The sequence below is a fragment of the Apostichopus japonicus genome, chromosome 20 (genome assembly GCF_037975245.1).
Source record: "Apostichopus japonicus isolate 1M-3 chromosome 20, ASM3797524v1, whole genome shotgun sequence".
NCBI lineage: Eukaryota > Metazoa > Echinodermata > Holothuroidea > Aspidochirotida > Stichopodidae > Apostichopus > Apostichopus japonicus.
This window is the reverse complement of record NC_092580.1, coordinates 2,662,878-2,687,741: the sequence shown is the minus strand read 5'-3', so window position 1 is coordinate 2,687,741 and position 24,864 is coordinate 2,662,878. Positions and strand designations below refer to the sequence as shown.

At 38.0% G+C, this 24,864-nt stretch overlaps 2 protein-coding genes and 1 long non-coding RNA gene across 6 annotated transcripts in view; 2 read left to right on the top strand and 1 right to left on the bottom strand.

Moving 5' to 3' along the window:
* The window catches only part of LOC139961110 (uncharacterized), a 5,902-nt gene extending 4,494 nt beyond the window's left edge, over positions 1-1,408 (top strand). The window contains exon 5 of the mRNA XM_071960008.1: positions 757-1,408. Coding sequence (XP_071816109.1) covers positions 757-1,109 — 353 coding nt within the window. The 3' untranslated portion in view covers positions 1,110-1,408. The remainder of the gene's footprint in view (positions 1-756) is intronic.
* LOC139961100 (organic cation transporter protein-like) lies at positions 1,080-16,995 on the bottom strand. Of its 3 annotated transcripts, none has more exons than XM_071959992.1 (11): positions 16,657-16,995; positions 14,293-14,701; positions 13,561-13,664; positions 11,551-11,702; positions 10,697-10,865; positions 10,082-10,229; positions 7,783-7,880; positions 6,284-6,495; positions 5,129-5,237; positions 4,163-4,369; positions 1,080-2,779 (listed from the first exon to the last, which is right to left on the bottom strand). In XM_071959992.1, the coding sequence occupies exons 1-11, from the start codon at positions 16,911-16,913 to the stop codon at positions 2,731-2,733; spliced, it is 1,914 nt and encodes a 637-aa protein (XP_071816093.1). In that variant the 5' UTR covers positions 16,914-16,995; the 3' UTR covers positions 1,080-2,730. The 3 variants fall into 3 exon arrangements, with proteins under 3 accessions (XP_071816093.1, XP_071816090.1, XP_071816092.1); XM_071959989.1 differs by having other exon boundaries at positions 14,293-14,749; positions 16,657-16,991; XM_071959991.1 differs by lacking the exon at positions 1,080-2,779 and having other exon boundaries at positions 4,039-4,369; positions 14,293-14,749; positions 16,657-16,991.
* On the top strand, positions 2,787-24,864 carry LOC139961113 (uncharacterized). Of its 2 annotated transcripts, none has more exons than XR_011790725.1 (3): positions 2,787-3,380; positions 10,667-10,873; positions 22,486-24,864. It is a non-coding gene; the product is annotated as an uncharacterized lncRNA (long non-coding RNA). The 2 variants fall into 2 exon arrangements; XR_011790724.1 differs by lacking the exon at positions 2,787-3,380 and adding an exon at positions 4,187-4,327.

The following is a 24,864-nucleotide window of genomic DNA, read 5'->3' as shown; positions in this document are numbered from 1 at the left end:
TGAAGCTACAGTTATCCCAATTATCACGCATCTTGACTTCTCTTCTAGTGATGATTTTGCCCCAGCACATGCCACAAAGCAATGTAAATGAGCTGTATCGCACCTACAATCATTACTTTGCCCAATGTCTTGTTTTCAGAGCAATTTTGAACTCTGTCAAAGCTGAAATTCTCAATGTAAAATGCTACTCGCATATGTTCGGATATACCACCTATACGTAGCTAGGGTCTGAATTGCATACATATTTCTTGAAGCTTTAATTTATTCAAATTTACTATTTTAAAATAAAACTTGCCATTCAGCCTTTGAAGATGATCCTGCTAGGATCGCCGAAACGTCAGGCCCCTGCACTCACTTTTACACAATTCACTATTTAACTAGATAAGCTATAGATCATTTTTAAAATAAGAGTGCTTCAAACGTGATTCACAAGTTTTTTATCGACATCGATAATATGAAATTGCATGAGAAAGGTTTGATTCGGATTTTTGTTATCATGGTCAGTGCCATGGCTTGTAACCACTCAGTTAATTATTCTTCACTTGCCGACGCATCAGTACTATTCAAAGACACTGACGTGATATAAGCAATAACTTTTTAGACCCTTATCCGTGTTTTAGTTTAAAAATATGGCGTTATTTATGTTCGAAAGATTGGTGTACCTTTGGGGATTTAATGATGATGCATTTGATGAACCTTTGAATAATGATTGTCAATATTTTACGGGCAGCATGTTTCCCTTTGATGTCTCGGTAGGTTCAGAAATCACCCCAACTCCTGCTTTTCGACACTCGCTTGGGTCTGAAGTTCGAATATCACAAACTCCCGAGTCTTTGGACCTGTTGACTGCTACTGTGGAGGAAGTGTTAGATTTCTTATGTTGGCATAAATTTGATGCTTTCCTTGGCAGTTTTTGGAAAGAGAAGATTGACGGGAAAATCTTGTGTCAATTTGACGAAACTGAGATTCAGAGGAGACTGAAGATGCCACGTATCCAGGCTAAGAGACTAGCACTTGAAATAAAGCACTCACGTGATCAGGCAAAGACAAGATCGAAGAAAAAACCAACAGCAGGCAAATCGATTTTACGAAGTAACTCATTATTATGATGAATGTTCATTCTCTGGCGGAATTCTCTTTTAATTTCACGCAGTAGTTAAGGCAACACTATATAGTTACAATAACTATAGTGGAGAGAACCAATTTGTGTCATGCCGACATTGTAAGCGGATTGCATGACGTATGTTCGCCGGCAGGACAAAGATAGATCATTCTGTTTAAATCCCACGCAAACAACTCGCCTGTGTCACATGCACTGATGATGGGTGAGAAATGTAACTCAGTGTATATACCATTTCACTTTACAATTTGCATGTATTGCCGATCAAAACAACTGGTATTTACTGTTTCACTCCTTGATTAGTTTGTGATTTATTTCCGATTAAAGTTGACTGGCATAGCCCTGATAGGTGGGGAAAGGGGTGGCAGTAAACACATTACGATAACGTGTAGTCTATTTATTTAGAAATGTTTGCAACAGATAGCGTTCGGTATACACAGGTTACATTACAAATTGGGGCGCTATTTGTGTTATGTATCCACAAGAGGTTTAACGATGAGCCTGGGGCCCAGGCACCTTGTCCAAAGGAGCCCCCTATCAGGAGGTCCAAGCATTAAGGGGGCGTCTGCAGAAATGTACACAAGGTGGTGGGGTGGGGGCGGTGGTGGGGAATGAGTTTGTCATGTATGTGTAACACACTACTTGATAATATTTAAGCGGAGCGCCACCATAAGTTGGCGCGGAGCGTACGATATTTTTGCAAAAAAAAAATACTCCTAGATCGTCGGGAAAGACACGTCCCGGGCGTTTCAAGTTGCATTTACACATCGGTTGTTTTGAGTGTCTTAGGATTTTGATTTTCAATAATTTCAGTAATGCATTATGGGTCCGTATCCAAAGAGGTACCCTGTGCATCAGTATAGCAGAGGGCCCCCTTTGGTCGGGGCCCCCCGCTCAGCAAGGTCCGAGCCCATAGGAGTTACGCCACTGGTCTCCACCTCTGTGGCAAAAGGAGTTGGAAAGTTTGGTCGAAAATAGTTCTTAAAATGACGTTATGATTTATTCATTCACTAGTAATAGCCTTTAACAATAATAAAAATTCAAAATGTGGATGCACTCTGAGATGTGGACAGAGAAAGTAGAGTTTAAAGAACTATACACATTAAATTTAAAGGAATGAACTTATACTGGAGAAATTCATAGAATGAGCAAAGACTTAGGGCCTAAGCATTGACAATCATGGTCACCATATTTTAATACGCATCGAACAAATTTCAATAAGGTGTTTCTTCCCTTAGCAAGCCCCACTCCCCGTACAAACTACTGCACCCCCCCCCCCCCAACCTACCCTGCCTCACGATGCCACCATCATTTGTATGTAAAACATAATTAGTTACAGGACAAGAGTATTGTGCTCCTCCTTAAATTGTTGGTGCCCATCGTTACTTGTTGGTGCCACTTCTGAAATCGTTTTTGCCCCTCCAACTCAGAGGTCCTGGCTACGGGCCTGCCATCAATGCATCATGGATTGTACAAATATATATATTCATATTAAAATTATATATAAAGAATATTGGTAAATTTCCCATACATTAAAACCTGTACTCTTAAGTAGTTGTTAGGTACACATGCTGGCAAAAGTTTTCGCAAGTTGACGTGTCAAAGATTAGTTAGACTTCAGTACTTGAGACGAGTGGTGAAAATTCTTTTTCTGGTTTCCTGAAATTAAAAAACAAAAATAGACTAACCAAAGTTATTTATATGTTTTAATATATACATTAATGTCATCAATTTATTTCATCTCCGTCGTGTCAACAAATCTGTTACTACATTAATTTGCAGTCGTATAAATTAGCCTACATTAGACATAATGTTAAATTATATCAGGTGAGGTCGATTTGGGTGTGGGGCACATAAGAGGAAGTGTTTCCAGGACGTTGAATTGACATCTTAATTTACATTTGCGTGCATTAACGTTCAATATTCATTAATTTTCTCTTTAACATCTAACCCTGTTGCTAAGTATATGGGCTATGAAATATCACAATGAGAACAATTTATCACTGTGCTATCAAAACAACTGTCTGATTGTCTTTCACGCCTACGCTAATGTTTTTACATTCATGAGGACACCAACCCACATCAGGTAATACTACAATGTAGCGACTGCTGGCCGGGCATGGTACTAATATATGAACGTACTACCTCCGTCCGGCTCGATAGGATCAATAACATTGAATAATAACATCTTCTTCTTTAACGTGATAGAAAGCTCAGCAAAGACGAGAATAATGTTCCTGCTCCTGTCAATGAATTTCAGGTAAATGCCTTTCTAAGATTTATCTTTGTAAGAACTTATTCTGCTGTCAAAATGATCTTTAACAAAACAGATGCATGCTTTCTCTGAATCACGTTAACATTACCACGTCGATAGTAATTGCGCGAAAACGCTAACAATGTACAATGTGACTTGTAAGTTGTAACATATATCACAGACAAGCCACAGTGTCATGCAATAATACGGAATGTTCGTATTTTCCTCTGTTAAGCTCCTTTATACTTTCGAGCTAAAAGTGCACTTTAATTGGCTCTGAAACTGGCGTCTTATAATACGCCGGGAAGTTTCCCTTCAGCAGAAGTCGAACGATTGGCCCAATTAGTTTTTTTTTTAGAAAATGATACTGTACCGGGTTGCTTCGTGTGACCCATCATTCTAATTGACAGCCAGTTTAAAACTTTTGTTGAAGGGAAAGATACTCCACACTGCTCTGTTCAGTGCACATGTTTTTTTGGCCGTTGTTTACAGTTTAACAGGAACATGCAGTGTACAATTACTTTTAGGAAGGTAACTTAAAAAGCTCTTTGGGCTTTGCAAATCCACGTAAACATTTTGTCCTAAACTCAAGATAATGGTTACTTGAAAGTATTGTGACTGACTAAACCTTCCATTAATCCACTCCTATACACTCATCATACAGGAGTTGGTAGGACCAGGACCGATACTGCGACCACGTGCTTTGAATTGGCCAAAATCTTTGGTTTGACGACTGTGTGCATTATGTTTATTCACGTCACAAGAGATGACAAATGACTTAAACTCACCGAACAGGATCGGCCGTAGTAAGATGTTCTGGCAATGGACAACCTCTTGTCTCCGGTAGGAGTAGTACTAGCAGACCGCCGACTATCGTGAACGTACCAAATATTAAATAAGGCAGTTCCTCCCAGATTGCCGAGAGGAGAAGAATTAATGACGCTAAAGCCACGGTAAGGTTTGAAGCAGTTGTACAAAGAGCAATACCAACGGTTCTGAATAGTACAAAAATTCACAAAATAAAACAAATTAGGCGAAAGACATGTTGCAACTTCGTAATAGATTCAAACATACAGGTTTATTATTAGAACGATGTAACCTATTTTTCACTTTGCTTGACAATTCAGTTCAATTTCAATTTCTTTATTCCAGTATAAATTATAAAATTTATAAACAGGACCCATAAAAATGATACATAAAAGACGTAAACATGTACAAAAATGAAAGCATGAACAAAAACAAGAAATAAGATAGAGAATTAGAAGTTTTAAAGATTAAAAGGATTATAACAGAGATTCTAAGAATCCATTTTGAATATAAATGGCTGCTCTGTAGATAAATGAGTTCTTAAAAAGCATAATTCTAAAAGATGGCAAGATAGTAGGATTACGTAGATTGTACTTGCTGGTTCTATTGCACAGAGAGATCAACTCTGAGTGAAGTGGGTGATCTTTAGAACTATGTATATTCTTAGCTAGTCTTATGAATTCATTTTTAGCAGCAGTGTTTACTTTACCAACAAGGCTTTCATAGTCGAGATTAAATATATTTGAGCAGTATTTTCAAGAAACTTCTAATTCTTTTCTTGTCCTTTTCAAGTAGAAAGTGATTGACTACGTTTAACTTACATAATGAGAGACGATTTGTTTTTGATTAAATGTAAAACAAAAGCATTTGATGGAAACATTGATAATACCATGTTATTTGTTCTGTTCAATTATTATAATTAGTATATTATTATTAATTAAACTCACCTTACAGATGTTGGAAGAATCTCAGCCGTGTAGAAGTAAATAATTGCGAAAGATGCAGAAATACAAAACTTTCCTAATAGAGCAACAGCTATTCTCCAATTGCCCAGAGCTGGAAAAGATAACGATTATTGGTAAACAAATTTGTACTTCGCTTGAAGGGGATCATATAAATTAGTACAACTGACTTGAGCACTGCTGGAATCACTTGAGTAAGTCCAAAAACTTCAGTCCAGTATTTTAACGAGTCACTCTTGATCGAGTATCAAGTCAAGTGAAGTCCAACCGTGGCGGAGTAATTTTCTAGTTTGCCCAATACGGAGAGCTAAACGTTTCATAAATGTCGAAAAAGAAAGTGAAGTGTCAAAGTTAATATATATATTAGATATGTCCAATTCGATATCAACATGTTACAAATCCATATGAACATGTTGAATCAAAATACAATATGTCATTATACGTCCATTAACATGTCAAATTCAACAAAAGCATGACATATTCATATGGAGTTGTAACATGTTGATATCAAATTGAACATATTAATGAACTAAATTGACACTTTCAATTTCTTTTTCGACATTTAGGGAACGTTTCCCTCTCCGTAGCCCAACTCAATCAACGCCAGACCCTTTTCAACCCAAGTGAAGTAAACTCAAGTGAACACATGCACTCAAGTCAAGTAAACTCAAGTGAACACATGCACTCAAGTGAAGTAAACTCAAGTGAACACATGCACTCAAGTCAAGTAAACTCAAGTGCACACATGCACTCAAGTCAAGTAAACTTAAGTGAACACATGCACTCAAGTTAAGTAAACTCAAATGAAAACATACACTCAAGTCAAGTAAACTTAAGTGAACACATACACTCAAGTCAAGTAAATATAATCTGACGGGTCACTTCAAGTCAGTAGGTGATTTACATAAGTCAGCAGGAGTCATTTCAGAGGTATATGGAATGCATGAGATTCGTCCCAATAGTCTGTATACAATTAGTATAGTAAAAGTCAACCTTTTCACTATGGGCCTTTTTTCAAAGTAGGCTATGCTCTGTAAAATGCAATATGTCATTGTGAAGGCATCACGTGATAAGATTGGTCAGTACGATAGGATCAAACGCAGTTGGAATTAAGTCAACGTATACAGTTTTGTCACTCACGAGTAAAAGCTGTAAGTATGCACGCAGCGCCTCCAATAACTTCGAAAAGTACAATGGACCCCCGTCTCCCAAGGCTTGATTCGATAGCTGGTATGGACAGAAGGTAAGCAGGAATTTCGACTGCACCCGATATAAAAAATGCAACGTAGTTATTTCCTCCTAATGATGACGTGCTCAGGGATAGCCCAAAGTAAACCAGCGCATTGATCATCCTGTTGAGAGATAAAACAGTCTCGCTGTACTCGTATAGTAAATATCACATAACCCATAACAACAGTTAAACACCTTGTTGAACTTATTTTAAATTTCGATACTACTTCAAACCGCTAAAATCCCATGTAAAGATCTCTTCAGCTTGGTTATTAAAGTTTCTTTTAAAATGATGAAATTAAACTCGATCATTACGACATTTGTTTTGGAGTTGAAGTTAATGCTAACAACAAACTGGTTCCAGAACCGAAAAGTACCGTACTTTGAACTAAATGTAATATTTTTTAAAGTATGTAATCTGTTTGGAAAAGACGTATAGACATGATTGTTGGAGTTTGGTACTAAAAGATTGGCGACCAAACTCAGATCGCTGCTTAAGAGTTCTCGCATCATATATAGCTGTACCATACCTTCAACCCTCCCCCCCCCCCCCCAATCAGGTATATACCTGAGAAACTCAACTTTTCATGCACAACTATGTGTTGGGTTGTACGGTTTCGAAGTGTATATTAGAATAACGGATAAGTAATACAAACTTTCTAATTGATATAATCTATCCATTATGCGCAATATTGTGATGTGCAATTTCGTTAAACATGCGTAAAACTCGAAAATTGTAATAAAATATAATTATAGGAAATTCAATCAGTGAAAGTTAACGAGGATTAATTTCTCAAACATGGTCTACAGAATGTCTTTGTTGTATGTTGCTTAATTACAAAGAGTTGTCCGTACATATAATGGAACTGCAGATCAATTATGTTCCTAACAGATTGCCTAGACTCAGTGAGAAACTTCAAGAAGTTGTAAATTGTTTTGATATTAATGTTTTTCAAACAGAACCACATTATAGTGTATACAGTAACTATATCGATTCGTCCAACACTCTCAATGTCAAAACACTATAATTGTTCTTATCTGTAATAATCTTAAGTATGATCTGTATACTGAAAGAAGCTGTTTGAAATATGAAAATGACTTTAAAATATTTAAATTTTAACAGCAATTTGACTTGTTATACAATTCAATGATATTGGTATTTAACCATTACGAATGTGACATCTGAGCTCACCATGTAGTTATCATTAGCTTTAACAACTAGTTTACGGGGCACAATTGCCTATAATGTGTAAATACCCGTAGTTCACCCCACTCTTGTACTGGCAGAAAATAAAACTTACAGGAGTGAGGGCAATACCAGTTTACCTAACACCATACAGGAAATATCTTGGTTTGGTTAGGACTGTAATTTAATTTGATGTAAGTTAAAACACTTTACTTTTACTTACCAGTTAAATACAATATTAGGAATTTTAAAGCGAAGATCCTTGGACTTAAATAGGTCTTGAATGTACGGTTTTTCGACTCTCTTCCTTTGTTCAGATTCCTTGTGAAGAGAAATCGATGTAAAAGTAAAAATTAGTTTATTATATAAAAATCATATGAATTGCATTTTCCACCTACCTAGTGACATTCATAGCACAGTGCAACCCTATTTGCGACTTTTGGGCGACTGCGCCTTACCACCTTGCGGATATCCCCACAAACCGTAGATATCGTCAAGTGTTCTCTTTAGCTCTTTGGGTCACCCATGTTGTGCTCGGTATTACACAGTTAAGGGCGTGATCTAAACAATGCAATTTACCCTCCTTATGACATTACCAGTCTGTCATGACGAAATGGAGCTCCTGTCTAATCGAGTGGCGACTTAACGACTATGCGTTTTATTAAAATGGCGCAAAAATAAACAAAAGCCAAAGACAACAATTTCAACGCATGCAAGTTTAGTATCTCCCTCCTAAATATGTTAGCCTAATTACCGTGAATAAAACCAGACCGTCAAAGTGGAGACAGATATCATTCTAAGTGTATATGCACGTTACGAAAACGGGTAGAAACAAATCAATAAAAAATAGACACAAAGACACAGATTGCATGTTTACCGGAGAAAAGCCTGCTCTCTCTCTGTAATATTTGGTGGCCCTAAAAAGAGCCGTTGAATTCGATCAATCTATTTCATTTTGAATGATCTTGGTTCCAATGTCTGGTATCTTCTGGATACAGTTTTTGTACCATGTAAGGTGGCGTGGGATTTGCCCGGGTGAGATCTTTGGTAGCTACATCTAAGTTATAGGGGATATTGGTACGTTACAAAGTTCCAGGGTGAGAAATATATATCGCACGTCCAAGCAATGCATCTTAAATATATCCCATAATATGATACACGATCCTTTCTTACTCTTTAGTATGGGCGATCTCACATGTCAAAAGGCATGTCCAGTGTATACTAGTATAGGTAGGCTTACTCATATAGGTGCTATACTGGTGGACGATCAATACACCAATCTAGGACTGTGCGATCTTTGGTGGCTACATCTCAGTTATAGGGAATCTGGATACGTTACAATTGGGATGGTATGGGTGAGATCATTGGTGACAACTAGAGACCCTATCCTACTATAGGGTCTCTAGTGACAACATCTAACTTATATAGGGAATCTGGGTATGTTACAAAGTGGGATTGCGTGGGTGCGATCATAGTGGCTATATCTAATAGGGGATCGGGGTTCATCCAAAAATTGGGATTCCGCGGGTACGATCTGGGGCCCTCCCTACTACTCATCAGATACCACGGAATAGCAAATGCGACAATGTTTCAATGTGTGAGCCATCTGCAGATACAGTATCCTCAGAAACCTTGGTATGAGGAACGTTAGGAAGGATGAAGAGTATTGTCTGAACCAGTTTTGACACAGCCTATACCTACTCAGGCAGTTCGCTGACTTATGGTAGGCAGAATACAAGATCAAAACTATATTCCTCACAACGTCCTCGACGATATTATTACCTCTATCGTGTAGACTAAATAGTATGTCAATAGGTCAATTGACCTACCACGGTTACATATAGAGGCACAACAAAAAATCCTTCGTTATCTCCCTGTAGGACACGGGCGAACACTTGTTTTAACTCACGTAAAACGGGTGAACGTTGTGTGCCTATAACTAGAAATTCGAACCATTCCACTTGACGTCATAGCGTGATGACCCTATATGTGTTAGGTCTCAATTGTACACACTATAGGGACTCATGGAAAGGTACAATAGTGGAGGGGATTGACAGTCAAGATGGAGCTCAGTACATCACCGGTGTGTTATCAATCTCATCGAATATAACTATTGTTGTTGTTGAAAATTCTATAGTATTACACTTTATGAAGAATACATCTTCCGCAAACATTGTACATAATAGAATCTTCTTTACCAACTGGACTAGACCGCAACTTCTGAAATGCAGACTTTTCGTGGGATTTTAGCGTTAATTTTTAGTATTGCAATTTACCCCAATAAAAAGTGATGCGGTGGGGGGGGGGGGGGGGGGGGAGGACAATCACACAAATTTGATAACCTAATTTCTCCCACATTTTATGAATGAGAAGTCCGTCATATTAGTGTCTCACCGCTTTAATCATTGGTAGGCCTACATGTGTAAGACGGGAGTTATTTGTTTTTCAGTGAAAGGCAATTTCGACCACACAGCACATAATATATTTCTGCTCCCAGCGATCTGTGTGTAGGCTATACTTACCGCTTCCTCGTCCTTTTTCAACTGGTCCATCATATCAGAAGGAAGCCTGCCAGTGGCTTTATTTATTCTTGCAGTCTTGAGAATCACTTTCTCTGCCTCCTCGTATCTCTTATTTGATATTAGCCATCTGACGGATTCTGGTAGAAAGCTAGAGCGCAAATTACAAAAAAACAAAAATTATCTAAAAATACTGATAATATGGGTTTCGTAATCTATGAAATTCTTTGAGGCGTATGCAGTCAACGAATTCACACTAATAGTCACAGGGAGCGATTTTTGTTGTTGCGACATGTGTTTTACCCCCCCCCCCCCATCCCCTCCCCTGCTGCTGTTATAACTGACTACCAAAGACAAGTTGAAACCGTAATCTATAATTCCATTCATTTGTTGGGATTAGTTTTATCCGCCGACTCTTCCTAACAACTGATTCCTATTATCACAGATAGGACAGCCTTGAAATGCGTACGTCAGATTCATTGGTATTATACTTAAATAGAAACAAATTAATCAATCTTACAGGCGAAAATGTTAAGATTAACCTGTGAACCATATTTATGTGTGTTTCTCTTTATTGTTCTTCTTCAGAAAAGACAACGAGTAATGCTTGATTCTTACCAAACGTAGAGGAAGAGAAGAACAAAAGGCACAAAGATTGTCACTTGCAGGGTGCGCCAGTATGGAATCAGGTAGGCGAGTATTGCCAGGACCATGTAGCCAGCAGAGTAAAACAAACATATGACGATACCTGCCCATACACGCTTTGATGGCCCCACTGCTTCGATACCTTTAATGGTGAGTAAAAAAACAATTCATTATTTCCGATGTTATATATATTAATATAATTTTGTAAATAAGCACAAAGATTAGTATTCATAAACAAAATCTACAAAAAGGAAAGATGATCAATGATTTGCAGTCCTCTGATCTGCATTTGGGGGGTAGCGCGGGGGGGGGGTGGGGACTAAATTTGTAGACACTGAATCATAGCTAGTCATTTAACGAGCGTACATTCTGCAAACTTCATGCATGTTCGGATACTTGTCTTCAGCAAACGTTTTCATGTATAGGCAGTGGCGTAGGAAGGTACTTTTGAGTGGGGGGGGGGCTGAAGACTGATGGCCGGCCTGGGGGAGGGGTCTAAGGGGAGGGGGTGTCCTTTTTTTTGCATTTCCAGGTTGCCTCAGATGCAATTTGGTGCAATATAGCACACTTCAACCCACCCACTTCATTTTGTATATAATTTTGCATTTTCACCTGGCCTTAGATGCAAGTTGGTACTCCAAATGAGTTTTTTTTTCTCATTTGGAAATGAAAAAGGGGTTTTCTGACTTGCGAAGCGGGGGGGGGGGGGCGGAATGATACTTCCGCCCCTCCATATTTTTCACTTGGGGGCTGGCGCCCCCCCCCCCAGCCCCCCGGTTCCTACGCCCTTGTGTATAGGCAACACAAAGAGAGATATAGGTACTAACCGATAGTAAATGCCAATGCGTAGATCATATTTGAGCAACCGCTAACAAAGCGAACCAATACAAAAGTCCAGTACGTCCTACATACTGCTATAGACAGTCCAGTAATAGCAGTTGCAGTTACAGAGATGTAGAAAGCTTTGTAGCGACCATACCTGTTGAAGGAAAAATGTTCCATGCATGCATTAAGAAAAACAGTTATGTTAAACATAAGTCAACTTGTCAACGGGATCATTTAGGGTGACGAAGGAAATGCTGTCCATACATCACTGTATGCAACGTATAGCCTAACATGAAGATGGTTTGCAACATGTACTGTTAACTAACCTGTGTGTACCGTCAAAAATGAGAAAAAAAAACAAATCATGTATAATATTAAACGTAATATGTAGATAGCAATTTGCCAAGGTTTCTTAAAATACAGGAAAGGTATACTGGGGCTGTCGGAAATTATTTTAAAACATTCGTAACACATTACGTAAACGCACGTTTATCCGGAAGTAAATACGTTTTGCGAGTTTTTGATCATCGAAAAGAAATGAATTATGATCATGCCCTTTAAGTTCAGTGAGTGGGAGGAGAGTTTATTAAGATGTCTGTTGATGGATGCGAGGTAACGCTTGTTGTGTTGCAAAAATATTTGGAACTGCGATTGTGCCTCCGGGGGGGGGGGTCCATTATCTGATATATTATTTACTAAATAAACTTATGAAATTAGGTCAAACTCACACATACCTTACATTACAAAATATGCCGATGATACTGCTGTATCATGCACAATTCCTAAGAGCTCTGTTGAAACTGACCAATGAAATTACCAGTGTTCAGTAAATCAAATGACATAGTTCCAACGCAAGACTTTATTGCGTAATCCCCCCCCCCCCCAAAAAAAAAATAAAGAAAATTTGTCTTTGAACATAAAAACATAAAACATGAAGGTCTCATTCTATCAAGATCGCAACATATTATTATTGAGGGATCTGAGGTGGCTAGAACCTCCAAAACTGAGTACTGGGAGTATACTTCGACGACAGTTTGACCTTTTTTTGCAATGTATCAAAGGTATTAAGCAAAGTATATTTTTCAGTATCTAGTGTGGCTGTGTCTCTCTTAACCCAAAATGCTAAGGAAAATGTTTTATCAATACTATATTGTTCTACCCTGGCACGTGTGATCTATGTATTGCCTGTCTGGTACCATTTTATATTGCAAAAATGCAATGAAAGAAGAATGAAGTTTCTTAAATACATATCAGCTATATTTAATTTACATACAATATACTTTTAGAAAAGGTATATGCTGCTGCAAGAACTGAGTTACAGTGATCAGAATCACCCTTTGTATACTGTACTAGAAAGTCTCCTGCAGAAATCGAACAGAAATCTAAGAAATCCCCACAAAATACCGAATATAAGTTTACAGAAACTCATTTATTTACCGTGCTGCTTTATACATTCCATCCGAGCACTTAGAATGATTGTTATCTCGGTTATCTTGTTTCTTCTATCCCGCGGTTATTCCACCTAGCCCCCCCCCCTCTCCTCTCCCCGTGTTACAGTGAACATTCACGGTGTACCCTATGGCTACTACACACAAAAGTGACGAATACTAGTCTGTGACATGAAGAAACTTTAAAATTTTGTTCTAGCATAGTGACGAATGTGTGACGAATGTCTAAAATTAACTGAAAAACGAATATGTTTACACTAAAATACTACTTTGTAAGAAATGTTTCGATCAGCAACAAATATGAGAAGTCAAAGTTCTATTTGTTTTATTTAATATATATCGACAACTTTCGGTACCAAAGATTCTTTATAAATTGATATACTAAAGTCAAAATGTGAACATCTTTAGAGCGCGTTTTCTCAAAACTCACATTTTGCACATTCGTCACTATACGCCAGAACGGGGACGAAATATGTGGCAGGTCATAGGCAAAAAACCCAATACAAGAGCGGAGATTAGCTTTTCACTGTTGGACTACGGTAACGCAAAATAGTTCACACTTACTTATCAGAAATTGTTCCAAACAGTAAGTTACCGATAAAGCATCCGACAAAATATAGTGACTTTTCCAATCCTGGATAATTTCCATTATCACAGACGAGATGAAACTGTTAAAGAGATGAAAGAAGGAAAAAAAAAACTTTATTGAAATGATGAAGAAGTTTGTTGGTCATTTTATTCGGGAAGAAAGTTACGTCCTTACTGAGATAGAATTAATTTTGGCAAAACTATGAATAATAAGCAGAGGAATACACAAAAGTTAGTACATGTCGTAATCAATAAAATGGTATAGTCGTTTTAAAAAGGTTTAAGAGATTTTCAAGGCAGAAAAGGAAACGGGGTAAATTTCTCAACGAGAATGCAAATTTGAATGTGAAGAAAAAGTCCGCGATAATTAAAAACAGTGTCAATTTAAAATTCGGAATTTCAAAAAAAAATAAGATAATCTAAGTGAACATAAACTTACAGATATTTTAATGAACTGGTAACACTTGGTGTCCATGGGGTACTTTCTGGGGCTTCTTATAGTAACTGTACGTACTCCCACCGTTATTGTATATTGTCTTGCAATAGACTCTAGTTTTACTTTTTATGTTCCTTTTCATCCCTTATAACTTCACTGGAGATACTCCCAAGATTTTAAAGGCATCCATCTTACTCCTCATCTCTCACAATCTAGGACCTTATATTACGAAGATATGCGAAGAAAATGCACTAGAATTTGGTACCACTAACCTCCGTTACGACCGTACTACGGTACTGGCTGTGGTCATAAACCCATCCATCGACACACGTCTCTGTTGTGTTCGTAAATTCCCCAGCAAAATATCCTAAACCCCATGTGTCTTGGTAGGAAACATTGAAGCGCTGACATTTGTCATAGATTTCGCCCTTCGATGGAATAGATGCATCGCGGTAGTTGTGGATGCAGTCGAGGTAGTTGTCACCACTGGCCGGTAAACAATCATCTATCTGGTCAGACCACTCACCGACCGCACACCAGTGGTCTACATTTGCAATCGTGAAAACTTGGGAGAACGTTATTATCGACGAAATCATGGACGCTATACACACGAGGACATAAATAAGCATCTGATAGCGTCCGAATTCCCCAATCACGGTCAAGAGCTCGTCGTAGTTCATTCTGCATGTGTAACCATTAATACACTTGAACACATGACCATGAGAGTATCTGCAATATTTGATACAAACTATTTGGTAGAAGCATACGGTAAGCCAAATGCTCAAGAATTCGGTAAACTTCACTGGTCTATCGAAGATATTGCCTTATCGGTCAATAAACCTGGTTCATGGAATGATAAACCATGGATCTGCCAAGTTTGTCGATAAACGTGGTTTATCGACAGTTAACCTGGTTTATCAACCGATAAACTTAGTTTATCGAGCGTATTGGCAAATTGTGGTTGATAAACATGGTTTATCAAAATTTTGGCTTATCACTGGAAAAAAACCTGGTTTATCGACGCCAAATGTCGAAAAAAGTCGATAAACCTGCCTTATCAGTCGCTAATTTCTTTATCAGTCGATAAACTAAGTTTATCAACCGATAAACTTTCTTTATCAGTCGATAAACTAGGTTTATCAACCGATAAACTTGGTTTATCAGACACAATTTTGGCTGTTTCGGTCAATAAACCTGGTTTATCAGAATTATTGGGAACTTGGCTTGTCATAGGCTTGTCACTGGGAAGATCGACACAGATCTAGCAGTAGAGTTACCGCACCGAACGAACTTTCTCTGCTTAACACTGTTTAACACACTGTAGTTACACGACCCTAAAACAGCTCTCTGAGATGTAATTATCTACAGTATGTGGTAAGTTAAGTATATATTACATAGGCGAAGAAGGCCGGGGGGGGGGGGGATGCAGCCCCAACCAAATATTTTATTTAAAAATTCAAGCAATATGCTGAGAATTTTTCGGGCACCTAAAATTTAATAAAAAAATCAATGTGTTTTTCAATGGTTAAACTTATATGATTATGATCATTATTATCGTAATGACTTCTCCAAAAAATGATAACCAACATGGAAGGGTAATAACACGGAAAATGATTGTATGTAATTGACATGCGGTGTAATAACCGATGCATGCCTATATGATATGCACATTAAGATGTTGAACGCACGCTCCGCGAACAATTTTGGTTATATTTTCGGGCAAGTCGTTACAGTCCCCCCCCCCCCCCAAATCAAATTGGGCTTCTACGCTTGTGTATATATATATATATATATATATATATATATATATATATATATATATATATATATATATATATAGACCAACTTTCTGTATTGCGAGAATTTCGAAACTGCCCTTTTAATTTTAGCACAATCAATACCATTTTCACGCAATATACACATCCATTATTTGAAGTGGGCTAGGGGGTAGCAAGGCATTACATGGTTTTGCATTATAACCGAGTAGTTGTAATCAGTTGACAATTAGCCTGACCACTCACTTTATAAAGTTTGTTTAGGCTACATCTAGTGAGGGCAGTTTACCAAAGGTTGGGAAAGGTTATTACACTTCCATTTGAAAAGTGGCAGATTCTCTCGATTAATGATCATTGTAACATCGACGCTGCTTACAGTTAGATTATCTTGCAAGTGATCGAACTAATACTGTAGTACATGTTTTGCTGACAAGGTTAAAGTGCTACAACCACATCAGAGATGTTAACTATGTTGAACTAATGTTCTTTCATAATCGCATGGTCAAATTATAAGTAATTATTCTATCAGATTTGGGGCCTATATAGGATGTCTGGTTATAGTATTAATCTGACTATTAAGCCTATTAAATTAGGCTACTCGAGCTGTTGGTGTTTACTGGCTACAAAACCTTAATTACGGTCGAATTCGCAGAATAATTGTGCAACAGTATCAATTATCTTAAGGAGAGAAACAATATTTGGGATAAACACGCTAAAAATTAATTCCATGCTTAGGTAATTGTTTTTGTGTTGAAAAAGCGGAATTTACATAGTGCTGCCTTCATCTTTAAAAAAAGAAATGTCTTTGCATTATCCACTCTGGTTGAGCCTGATAACTTTGAGTGATAAAACTATACTCACCTGTAGAATAAATGCAGCTCATAGATAAACCTGAAATCCCAGCTGTTGGCAGGTCGCTGATTTCTTATTTCCTTGGCTGAAGGCGGCTTACACTTAAACCCAGTGCCTTTTGTGTGCCACCTCTCAAGTTCAGGATGCCGTATATATATATATATATCGGTCTTGTGTTGGAATATGGGTATTGAAGTTGTATGCGATCCGCTTTCGAATAACCATTGCTTTACGTATAGTGTTCCTGTTCGACAACTGTTATACATCAATAAGAATACCCTGCTTGGGGCTCCTCGGCGTCTCACATATCATGTAACAATAAGCTATAGCCTACCCCTTGACCTACCAACTTTTACTCACCGTTTGAAATCAAACAGTGCGTATGTATATAAAATAAGACCTAATGATAACCTCGATCTACAATTCGCCGCCATGAAACAAATTCTTCAAATATTTCGTTTAAAGGGGGTCTTTGAAACTATCGGGTGTTAACTGGCATCAGACTGTAAACGTTTGCTTGTCTGCGATTATTAACCCCCAGCCTTGCATTGGAGGTCTTCGGACACCAATAAATAGCATTGTCCCAATTACTCTAATGGGAATTAGAAATCATCAATATAGTTGCAACTCCCATCAAAATCCACTAAGGATTGACCGTTTTACAAGTCTTTACTCAATTCTAGATTCATTTATCAAAATAAAATAAAAATGTTAGCAAACTGCTTATCCACTAGAAAGCCTGTGTAATACTGTAGAATGTGTAAAGGTAAGTTGGCCTGACGTTTCGATCCTAGCAGGTTCTTCTTCAGAGGCTAAAAACTTTTACACATAGTTTCATTTATGAATAAACATTAGCTACTTATACACATTGATGATGTAAAGGGAGGGATTGCCTGATTTTCTCTATGTTATTCCTCTGAGTTTACAGCCATCGTTTCAATGACACTGAACACAGGTTTGTGGCCTACGGCGATTTTTGGTTTCGATGATAATCGTAACTTTTGCATTCATGATGGAGTATGTGTTTGTGCGTGTATGTTACACTTTGGCTCGTAAACACGATATCTCAAGAAGATAAATTTGGATGAACTTGAAACTTGGTGTGTGGGTAGCCGTTAGTAAGTAGATGATCCCTATTGTTTTGTATGGAGTTCAAGGGTCATGTGAGGTCAACATAGGTCAACGTGTGTAAACCTTGTAAGCACAATATCTCATGGAGTACATGTTTTTGAACTTCAAACTTATTATGCGGGTAGCCCTTAGTGAGTAAATGTACTCCATTATTTTTTCATTGAGGTCAAAGGTCATTTTAGAGATCACCAATGTCAAAGGCTGAAAACAATGTAAACACGATATCTCAAGAAGTGAAAGTTGGTAAGCAGGTAGCCCCTATCGTTTTTCATGGAGGTAAAGGTCATTTGAGGTCACCGGGGGTCAAAGGCTGTAAACCTTGTAAACACGATATCTCTAGAAGTAAAGGATGCTTGAACTTTAAACTTGAACTGTGGATAGAGTGTTCGACCGATAATCGGTTAGATAATCGGCATCGGGCTGATTATCAGACAATCGGTAAATAATCGGCATCGGAAAAATCCATTGCGATACCGATTATGCGGGGCCGATTATTACGTTCCACATAAAGGATTGTATTTTTCAGCGCATTTCACAACAACCACAACGGGGAAATGTGTATATCGTTCGATTCAACGCTATTCAAAGGCGGGAAGATGCGCTTATCTACAGTGTAACCAGGCGCGGATCCAGAGGGGGTCCAGGGGGTCCGGACCTCCCCTGCTCTTGGCCAAAAAAAAAAAAAAAGAGAGAAAAAAATAATTAAATTAAACGCCAATTTTAAACATGTAGGACGTCAGAAGGGCGGTTATCCTTACAAGTCAGCCAGGTGTGTCTTTTCGGTCAAATGAACTATAGTGTGCACGCGTGCTACACGTGCCAAAAATGCCTAAAAATCTCAAATTTCAGACCGAAAAGTTTCAAAATTGAGGTGGTGTTCGAATTTTTTTTGGGCGGTGAGGTGGCAGAGCGGTAGGCTGCATAGGATGCGCCAACGAATTCTTCATATGACTGAGTAGTTTCAAAAGCTGCATAGCGCCATCACTTGATCGTCGCTTGTTATACAGGACATGCATTTTTAGTGTGCATATTTAACAGTCATGACTGATTCGACTTGAATATGACAGATATATTATGTTGACATGAGATCCATATTTTCAGGCTAGGTACATGCAGCTTAGAATACTCGGGAAGTGCCGTTTCCGGCCATCTGGGGGGTTTGTAAAGCCATAAATTTTCTGATACGCTCCGCGCCAACCGATGGTGGCGCTCCGCTTAGATAGTCTTACGTTCCGGCGCTGTTGGACCAGTCAGACCCCCCCCCCCCTGTCACAAATCCTGCATCCGCCCCTGGTAACTGTGTCGCAAGTCCCTCGCGCGACATTGTACTAATGCTCTTCAATATACTATCCAGTTTTGGCAGTTAACATCATACAGTATACCCGCGATAAGCTTATGGGGACTCGGACGACGCAATTTCGCGCTCTTGCATCTAACAAAACCTCCTGTTATCCATGATTAACGATTGATAAGAAAGATTTATTGTCTTCACTAAATATAAAACCAAAACAATGTACTTTTTAACCACTTTGGTCTTTAAACCGTACGTGAAAACTGGAAAGTGAAAACGATAACATAAGGCTTTGTTCATTGTGAGTTCTACGTACATTAGGCTAGTCTGGCTAGAAAACAGTTGAGCCTCATAACTGTTTAGTTTGCAAATGTGCCCAAGATTTTACAAATGCGATAAAATGATGAAATCAAGGCAACAAATACTCCTAAAATTCCCTAAAAATGTTTGGCGACAGCCCTCAATAGTTCTACTGCATTACATTATTTTGTGATTAGGCAAACACACGCATATTTGTGCGAAAAACACGAAGCAACTTTTTCCCTGACCCCCACGTGCTAAAGTAACCCCTTTCAGTACCTGAACGACCGTAACCGACTAAAGCAAGTCTTGATTTCCAGCGACACCACTGATCTGTACACCACTAATCTGTACACTGTTAGTGTACAGATCAGTGAGCGACACGCGCGACAAAGTTAAAGGGACTTCAGTGTGTGATTTCTCCCACACGTAGTTAGGTCAATGGAGAAGCGCCGTTGACTTACTGTGTATAATCAGGGAGTTGTTATGGAACAACTCCCTGGTATAATCGTTTGAAACAACGTTAGATCTGCAGTGCTCCCTCGCAGATGGTAATTATTGAAAACATTGAAAAAGCAAACGTCCGGGATTGTTTTATTTTTCATACCAGATGATATATTTCGATCAGATTACAAAATTACGAATATTTTATTTCCGTTCGGTCTACTCTTCAGTTTATTTACGTTGGAGTTGCAACACTGATAATGGATATTAACTTAAAATAAAAAATCAAAATAAAATAAAACTGTTAGCAAACTGCTTATCCACTAGAGAGCCTGTGTAATAGAATGTGTAAAAGTAAGTTGGCCTGACGTTTCGATCCTAGCAGGATCTTCTTCAGAGGCTAAGTTGTCATTTAGCCTCTGAAGAAGATCCTGCTAGGATCGAAACATCAGGCCAACTTACTTTTACACACTGGATATTAACTTATAATACCAGTTGTAAGAACTGGTCCTAAACTCTTTTTTTATTCTCATTTCGTAGCCAATGGCTGCTATTTTCCCCATCCGTAGTCTGTATAAAGGAACTGACTTATTCATGTTTGCTAATAGTAGTTGTACCAGAGGTCATTGTCTTAAACTCCAAAAGTCACTAAGTAGGATTAATATTCGGCATAAGTTTTTTTTCTAATAGGGTTGCGAATGAGTGGAACGGTTTGCCTGAGAAAGTTTTGCCATTTCGACTGTGCATGATTTTTTTTTGGGGGGGGGGGGAGGGGGGGCTTCCTTAAATTGTATGTGCATTGTGTCACGTTTGTTTTGACAAATAAGGCTTTGTTCTGTTCAGTGATAATTTTTTCCTATAATACCAGAGATATAAATATATTTCGAACAAAATCTTGAAAAGGGTGTAACAATATTAACGTCGGGTCGGGTCAGATCATTCTGGCAACCCTACACGTAAAGAGACTAGGAGAGAATTGGTCGGGGAGGATGGGAGAGGAGGGGGCTGGTCTTAGTGGAATATTTAGGGACATTGCAATTATTGTGTGTTGTTCTCTATCTTAATTAAAGACCTGTAATTTATTTGTAAATAAACACCTAGTTACTTAGTATTTTGCTGTTTTGGATGCAGCCAGGGGTGGGACCTAGATTCCCCATCTCTTAGATTTTGTCTGTTACCCCACCAAAACACATATCCAGTACCACTTAACCCACTCCGAACTCTGTTGCTCCGTTTACCCGAGAGAATTTTGCTATGAAATTGACTGACTTGCTACACAAGTGCAAAGATATTTGGCATTTTTTTCCAATTAACAGAAACTCTAGTATTATCATCAATATAATGATTAAAAAAATGGAGAAACTTTCAGCACCTGTATTCACAATAGTAAACACTTACTTATTGCCTCCACTCCACCCTCCACTTTAATATTCTGGCTTTGCTTTCTGATTATGGGCAGGTTTGAGATGTAGTACATTTCTCCATCCGTGTTATTGTCAGATAATAAAATGAGAAAAAGAATGAATAAAATTGTAAAAGAAATGTTTCCTTCCTCGACAGCATGACTTCATATCCGTCACTTCTTCAGTATCTACCTAAATGACAAATGTAGGCTGAATTTTAGCCACAATAATGTCGTAGTCCACCAGAACAAGGTTAATTTGAGATTTTACACTCATACACTGCTGATCCAGTTTCAAGCTATTCACCGTTAAAATAGCTAAATCTCCGGTATGTTCCTTGAAAGGTTATAACTTGATGATGCTATCAGCTCTTCTAGTACAGGCTTTAATGTTAATGTTAACCCATTGCTTTACATAAATTCTAATAACTCACTCAACCAAAGCATGTTCCTTTAACTTGATGTTAAAACAACAACACCCTTGCACCCATGAAATAAAAATTAAACACCATCTGTCCAAAAGTTGACAAATTTGTACTACCATTGTAAACATATCATTTGATACAGGTAAAACTCTTTTTTGTGATTTTGTGTTGGATCTGAGGAACTGAGCTAAATGGTTAAAGTATTAGACTAAATAGTCTTGTCACTCTTAACCGATGAACCTCGGAAAGTTAAAGGGTTGTTCCATCAAAAATTAAAAGTGGCATGAAAATCCAACCTGGCCTGATAGCACTGTTTTTCAACGGTTTACAACAAATTAACTGAGGTTTGTTCCTAAAGTCATTTTTTTTTATGAAGTTTTCCTTCATGTCTTTCCATTGTAATATAGATTGTAAATCTATTGCAACTCAAATAGTTTTGGCCTTCATGTTGTAAAATATTCCTTTTTTTAATAATTTTATAATAATATTCTGTAACTACTGTAGTTGATACAACAATATACTAGACATTTTACTAGTAGATGGGTAATAAATGAAAAAAAAAAATTGACATTTCTGACATTACATAAGTTAGGGAAATCATTAAATGTTCTTACATCTCTGTCTGTGGCTCCGACACCCTCCCACCAAGAAAGTGTTACTCCCCCACCCCTCTTACTCCCCCGAAAGCAATCCGTTTTCGCCCTTAAAATTATTAGCTATCGTTGACTCATTCGAGTCTTCAAATGTAGCATGCATGATCTACACTTTATGCAGAGTACTTTCGACTACATTGCTTGTGTATTCCTATCTAGTACTTTTCTTTCATACTCTTTTTTTTTTGACAGAACCACCTATGGTGTCCACCTTGGAACAGCTCCCCGAGAGACCTCCAGAAGACTTAAATTTGTAAGAGACTTGTGAAGATGACGAAAAATCAGACAGAGACAATAAATTGGAATCCCAAGCCCCTATAGCCAATTCAGATCCCTTCACTATTCTCATTATGGACATGAAAGCCTCCATCTCATCGCCGAGTAAAGTACGGTCTAACTGGGAACAGATCTGGAAAGGCTTACCAGACGATAACCTCCTGAAGGCAGAAGAAGACAGAAAAGTTGGTTCCAATTCTGGTAGGGACGTGCCGAACGCTTCATCAATCCAAAGAGACAAGCTGATGGAAGTTTCCTTCAGAGGGATTAGAAATAGGATTAAAGTTGAAGAAGAATCGGAAAGTGATTTATTCCAGCTACCAGATAGTCCTGCCGGTCTTGAACTTTCAGGATCACAAACTTTTTGAGCCACCGATGTTGCAGCTTCATAAAAGATATATGTATATATATACATATATGTTATATATATGTAAGCTTTTCTATTTTTTTTTTTGTATGACCATGTGTTAATATTGAAGCACTAAGAATATGCAGTTTTTTTTCCTTGAAATAGCAAGAGATAAAATGGAAAATACTGTTATGAAAGCTGTACTTAAAACACTTGAAAAACTGCTTTCCTAAATTTTAAGGAACATTTTGGCAGAATCTATCTATATTTCATGCATAGTCTTAAATACTTCTGCAATACCATAAGACCATCTCTGCCCTGGACCTTAAAATACCGGTGTTTTTATCTCTCTTGTATGTTTTCAAAAGTGCTCTTCTCAAGGGTATCGTGTTGTAAATTTTCTCAGATCTACAGATGGAAATTATGAAAGGTTTTTCGTTAAGGATGGTCATGTGATGATGCTAAAGGATAATCTAATGCATAAAGAGTCTGTAAATTCAGAAGAGAGGAATTTATAAGTATCCTATGCCAGGAATCTTTGATTGATTGATTCCTAGCCAAAATGCAAAAAGGAATCTAGGCGTGTATATATGCAGGTAAACGTATGTTTATGTGATGTTCCAAATTGTAAACGGGATGACTCACCAAGCATATCTTGCATGAATTTTATGAAAATCAGGATGTAAATTTACAGCACTGAATTCTTTGGCTGCTCCAGTTATTGAGCGGAGTCAAAGGTCAATTGAGGTCATCAGCGGCCAAAATACAAAAACCTTGTAGTCGAGTTAAGTGAACATCTGTAGCATCTGTAAAATGTCATAGCTGATGGTACGTTCCCCCCCCCCCCCCCCCCCTCACTGAGCATTACACTTTTAGCAGTTCTGTTAAGAGGTGAAATGTAAATTGGAGTCATCAGCTGCCAAAAGCCTGAAATCCTTTTCGACATCCTCATGCTCAGATATGTGCAAGAACTGAATGTTCAATGAAGAGGTAAAAGGTCACTTAGGGTCAAATTCTGACCACCTTGATAACTCCAAAAGTTAAGGTCGGATGAATCGAACACCTGGTATGATGGCGCCCCCACTGTGAGTTCTCCATTGCAATCATTTCCTTTTCGTGAACATAATTTGGTCAACTTCAGTTTTAGTTTTTGAAGTGGCTCAAATTACAGATAGGTCTGAAGTAACCTTGAACAATGCATAAACAGTCAATCAGGTAAATGATATCTGCTTCAGAAGTGATAATCATGTGTTGGATGATCTTAAAGCACACCTCAAGTGATCCCTGGCAGTTGTCACTAGTTGAGTCTCAAGGGGGTAAACAGGCTGTCTGAAAAGTTGCCTTCTTCTGTGTAGTATATATATATCAGATGGCTTTGTTATTAAAATATTTTAGTGTATTGAAGGGGTAATGTCCATTTGCTCCTACATATTCAACATCTTTGGGTCTATATTTCACGTAAAAGGAAGACTGTTCTTTCTGGATTTTAAACCATTTTTGGCCATAAAACTTATGTACTGTAAAACGTGCTCAGTGACTGAATAGGTTGATGTCCAAAGAGTGAGTTTGTACACCTTGTTGTGGTCTAGGGAGCTTGAATTGTCTGATCATTTCTGGTTCTCACTTAATTCTTGAACCAATGTTAACTCACTTGACTCTACATCAGTCAGATAGTCAAGTGGGATTTTGTGCAAATAATATGGCAACAAAATCACAATTCTTTGCCCCCTGTCTAGAGAATGCTAAAACTCCTCTCTTTGGGGGGTTTGATAAAGATGCAATATTTTGTTGGCACTAAGTGGACATAGTTTGTTTATTTGCAAGTTTTGGTTATTTTGTTTTTACTTGTAAGCTGCAAAAGAAAATGTGAAAAATCGGTGGTGAGTTTTTTTTTTACTTGTGCTTTCACTGGAAGAATAAAAAAGAAGAGGTGAGTTGAAATTGAA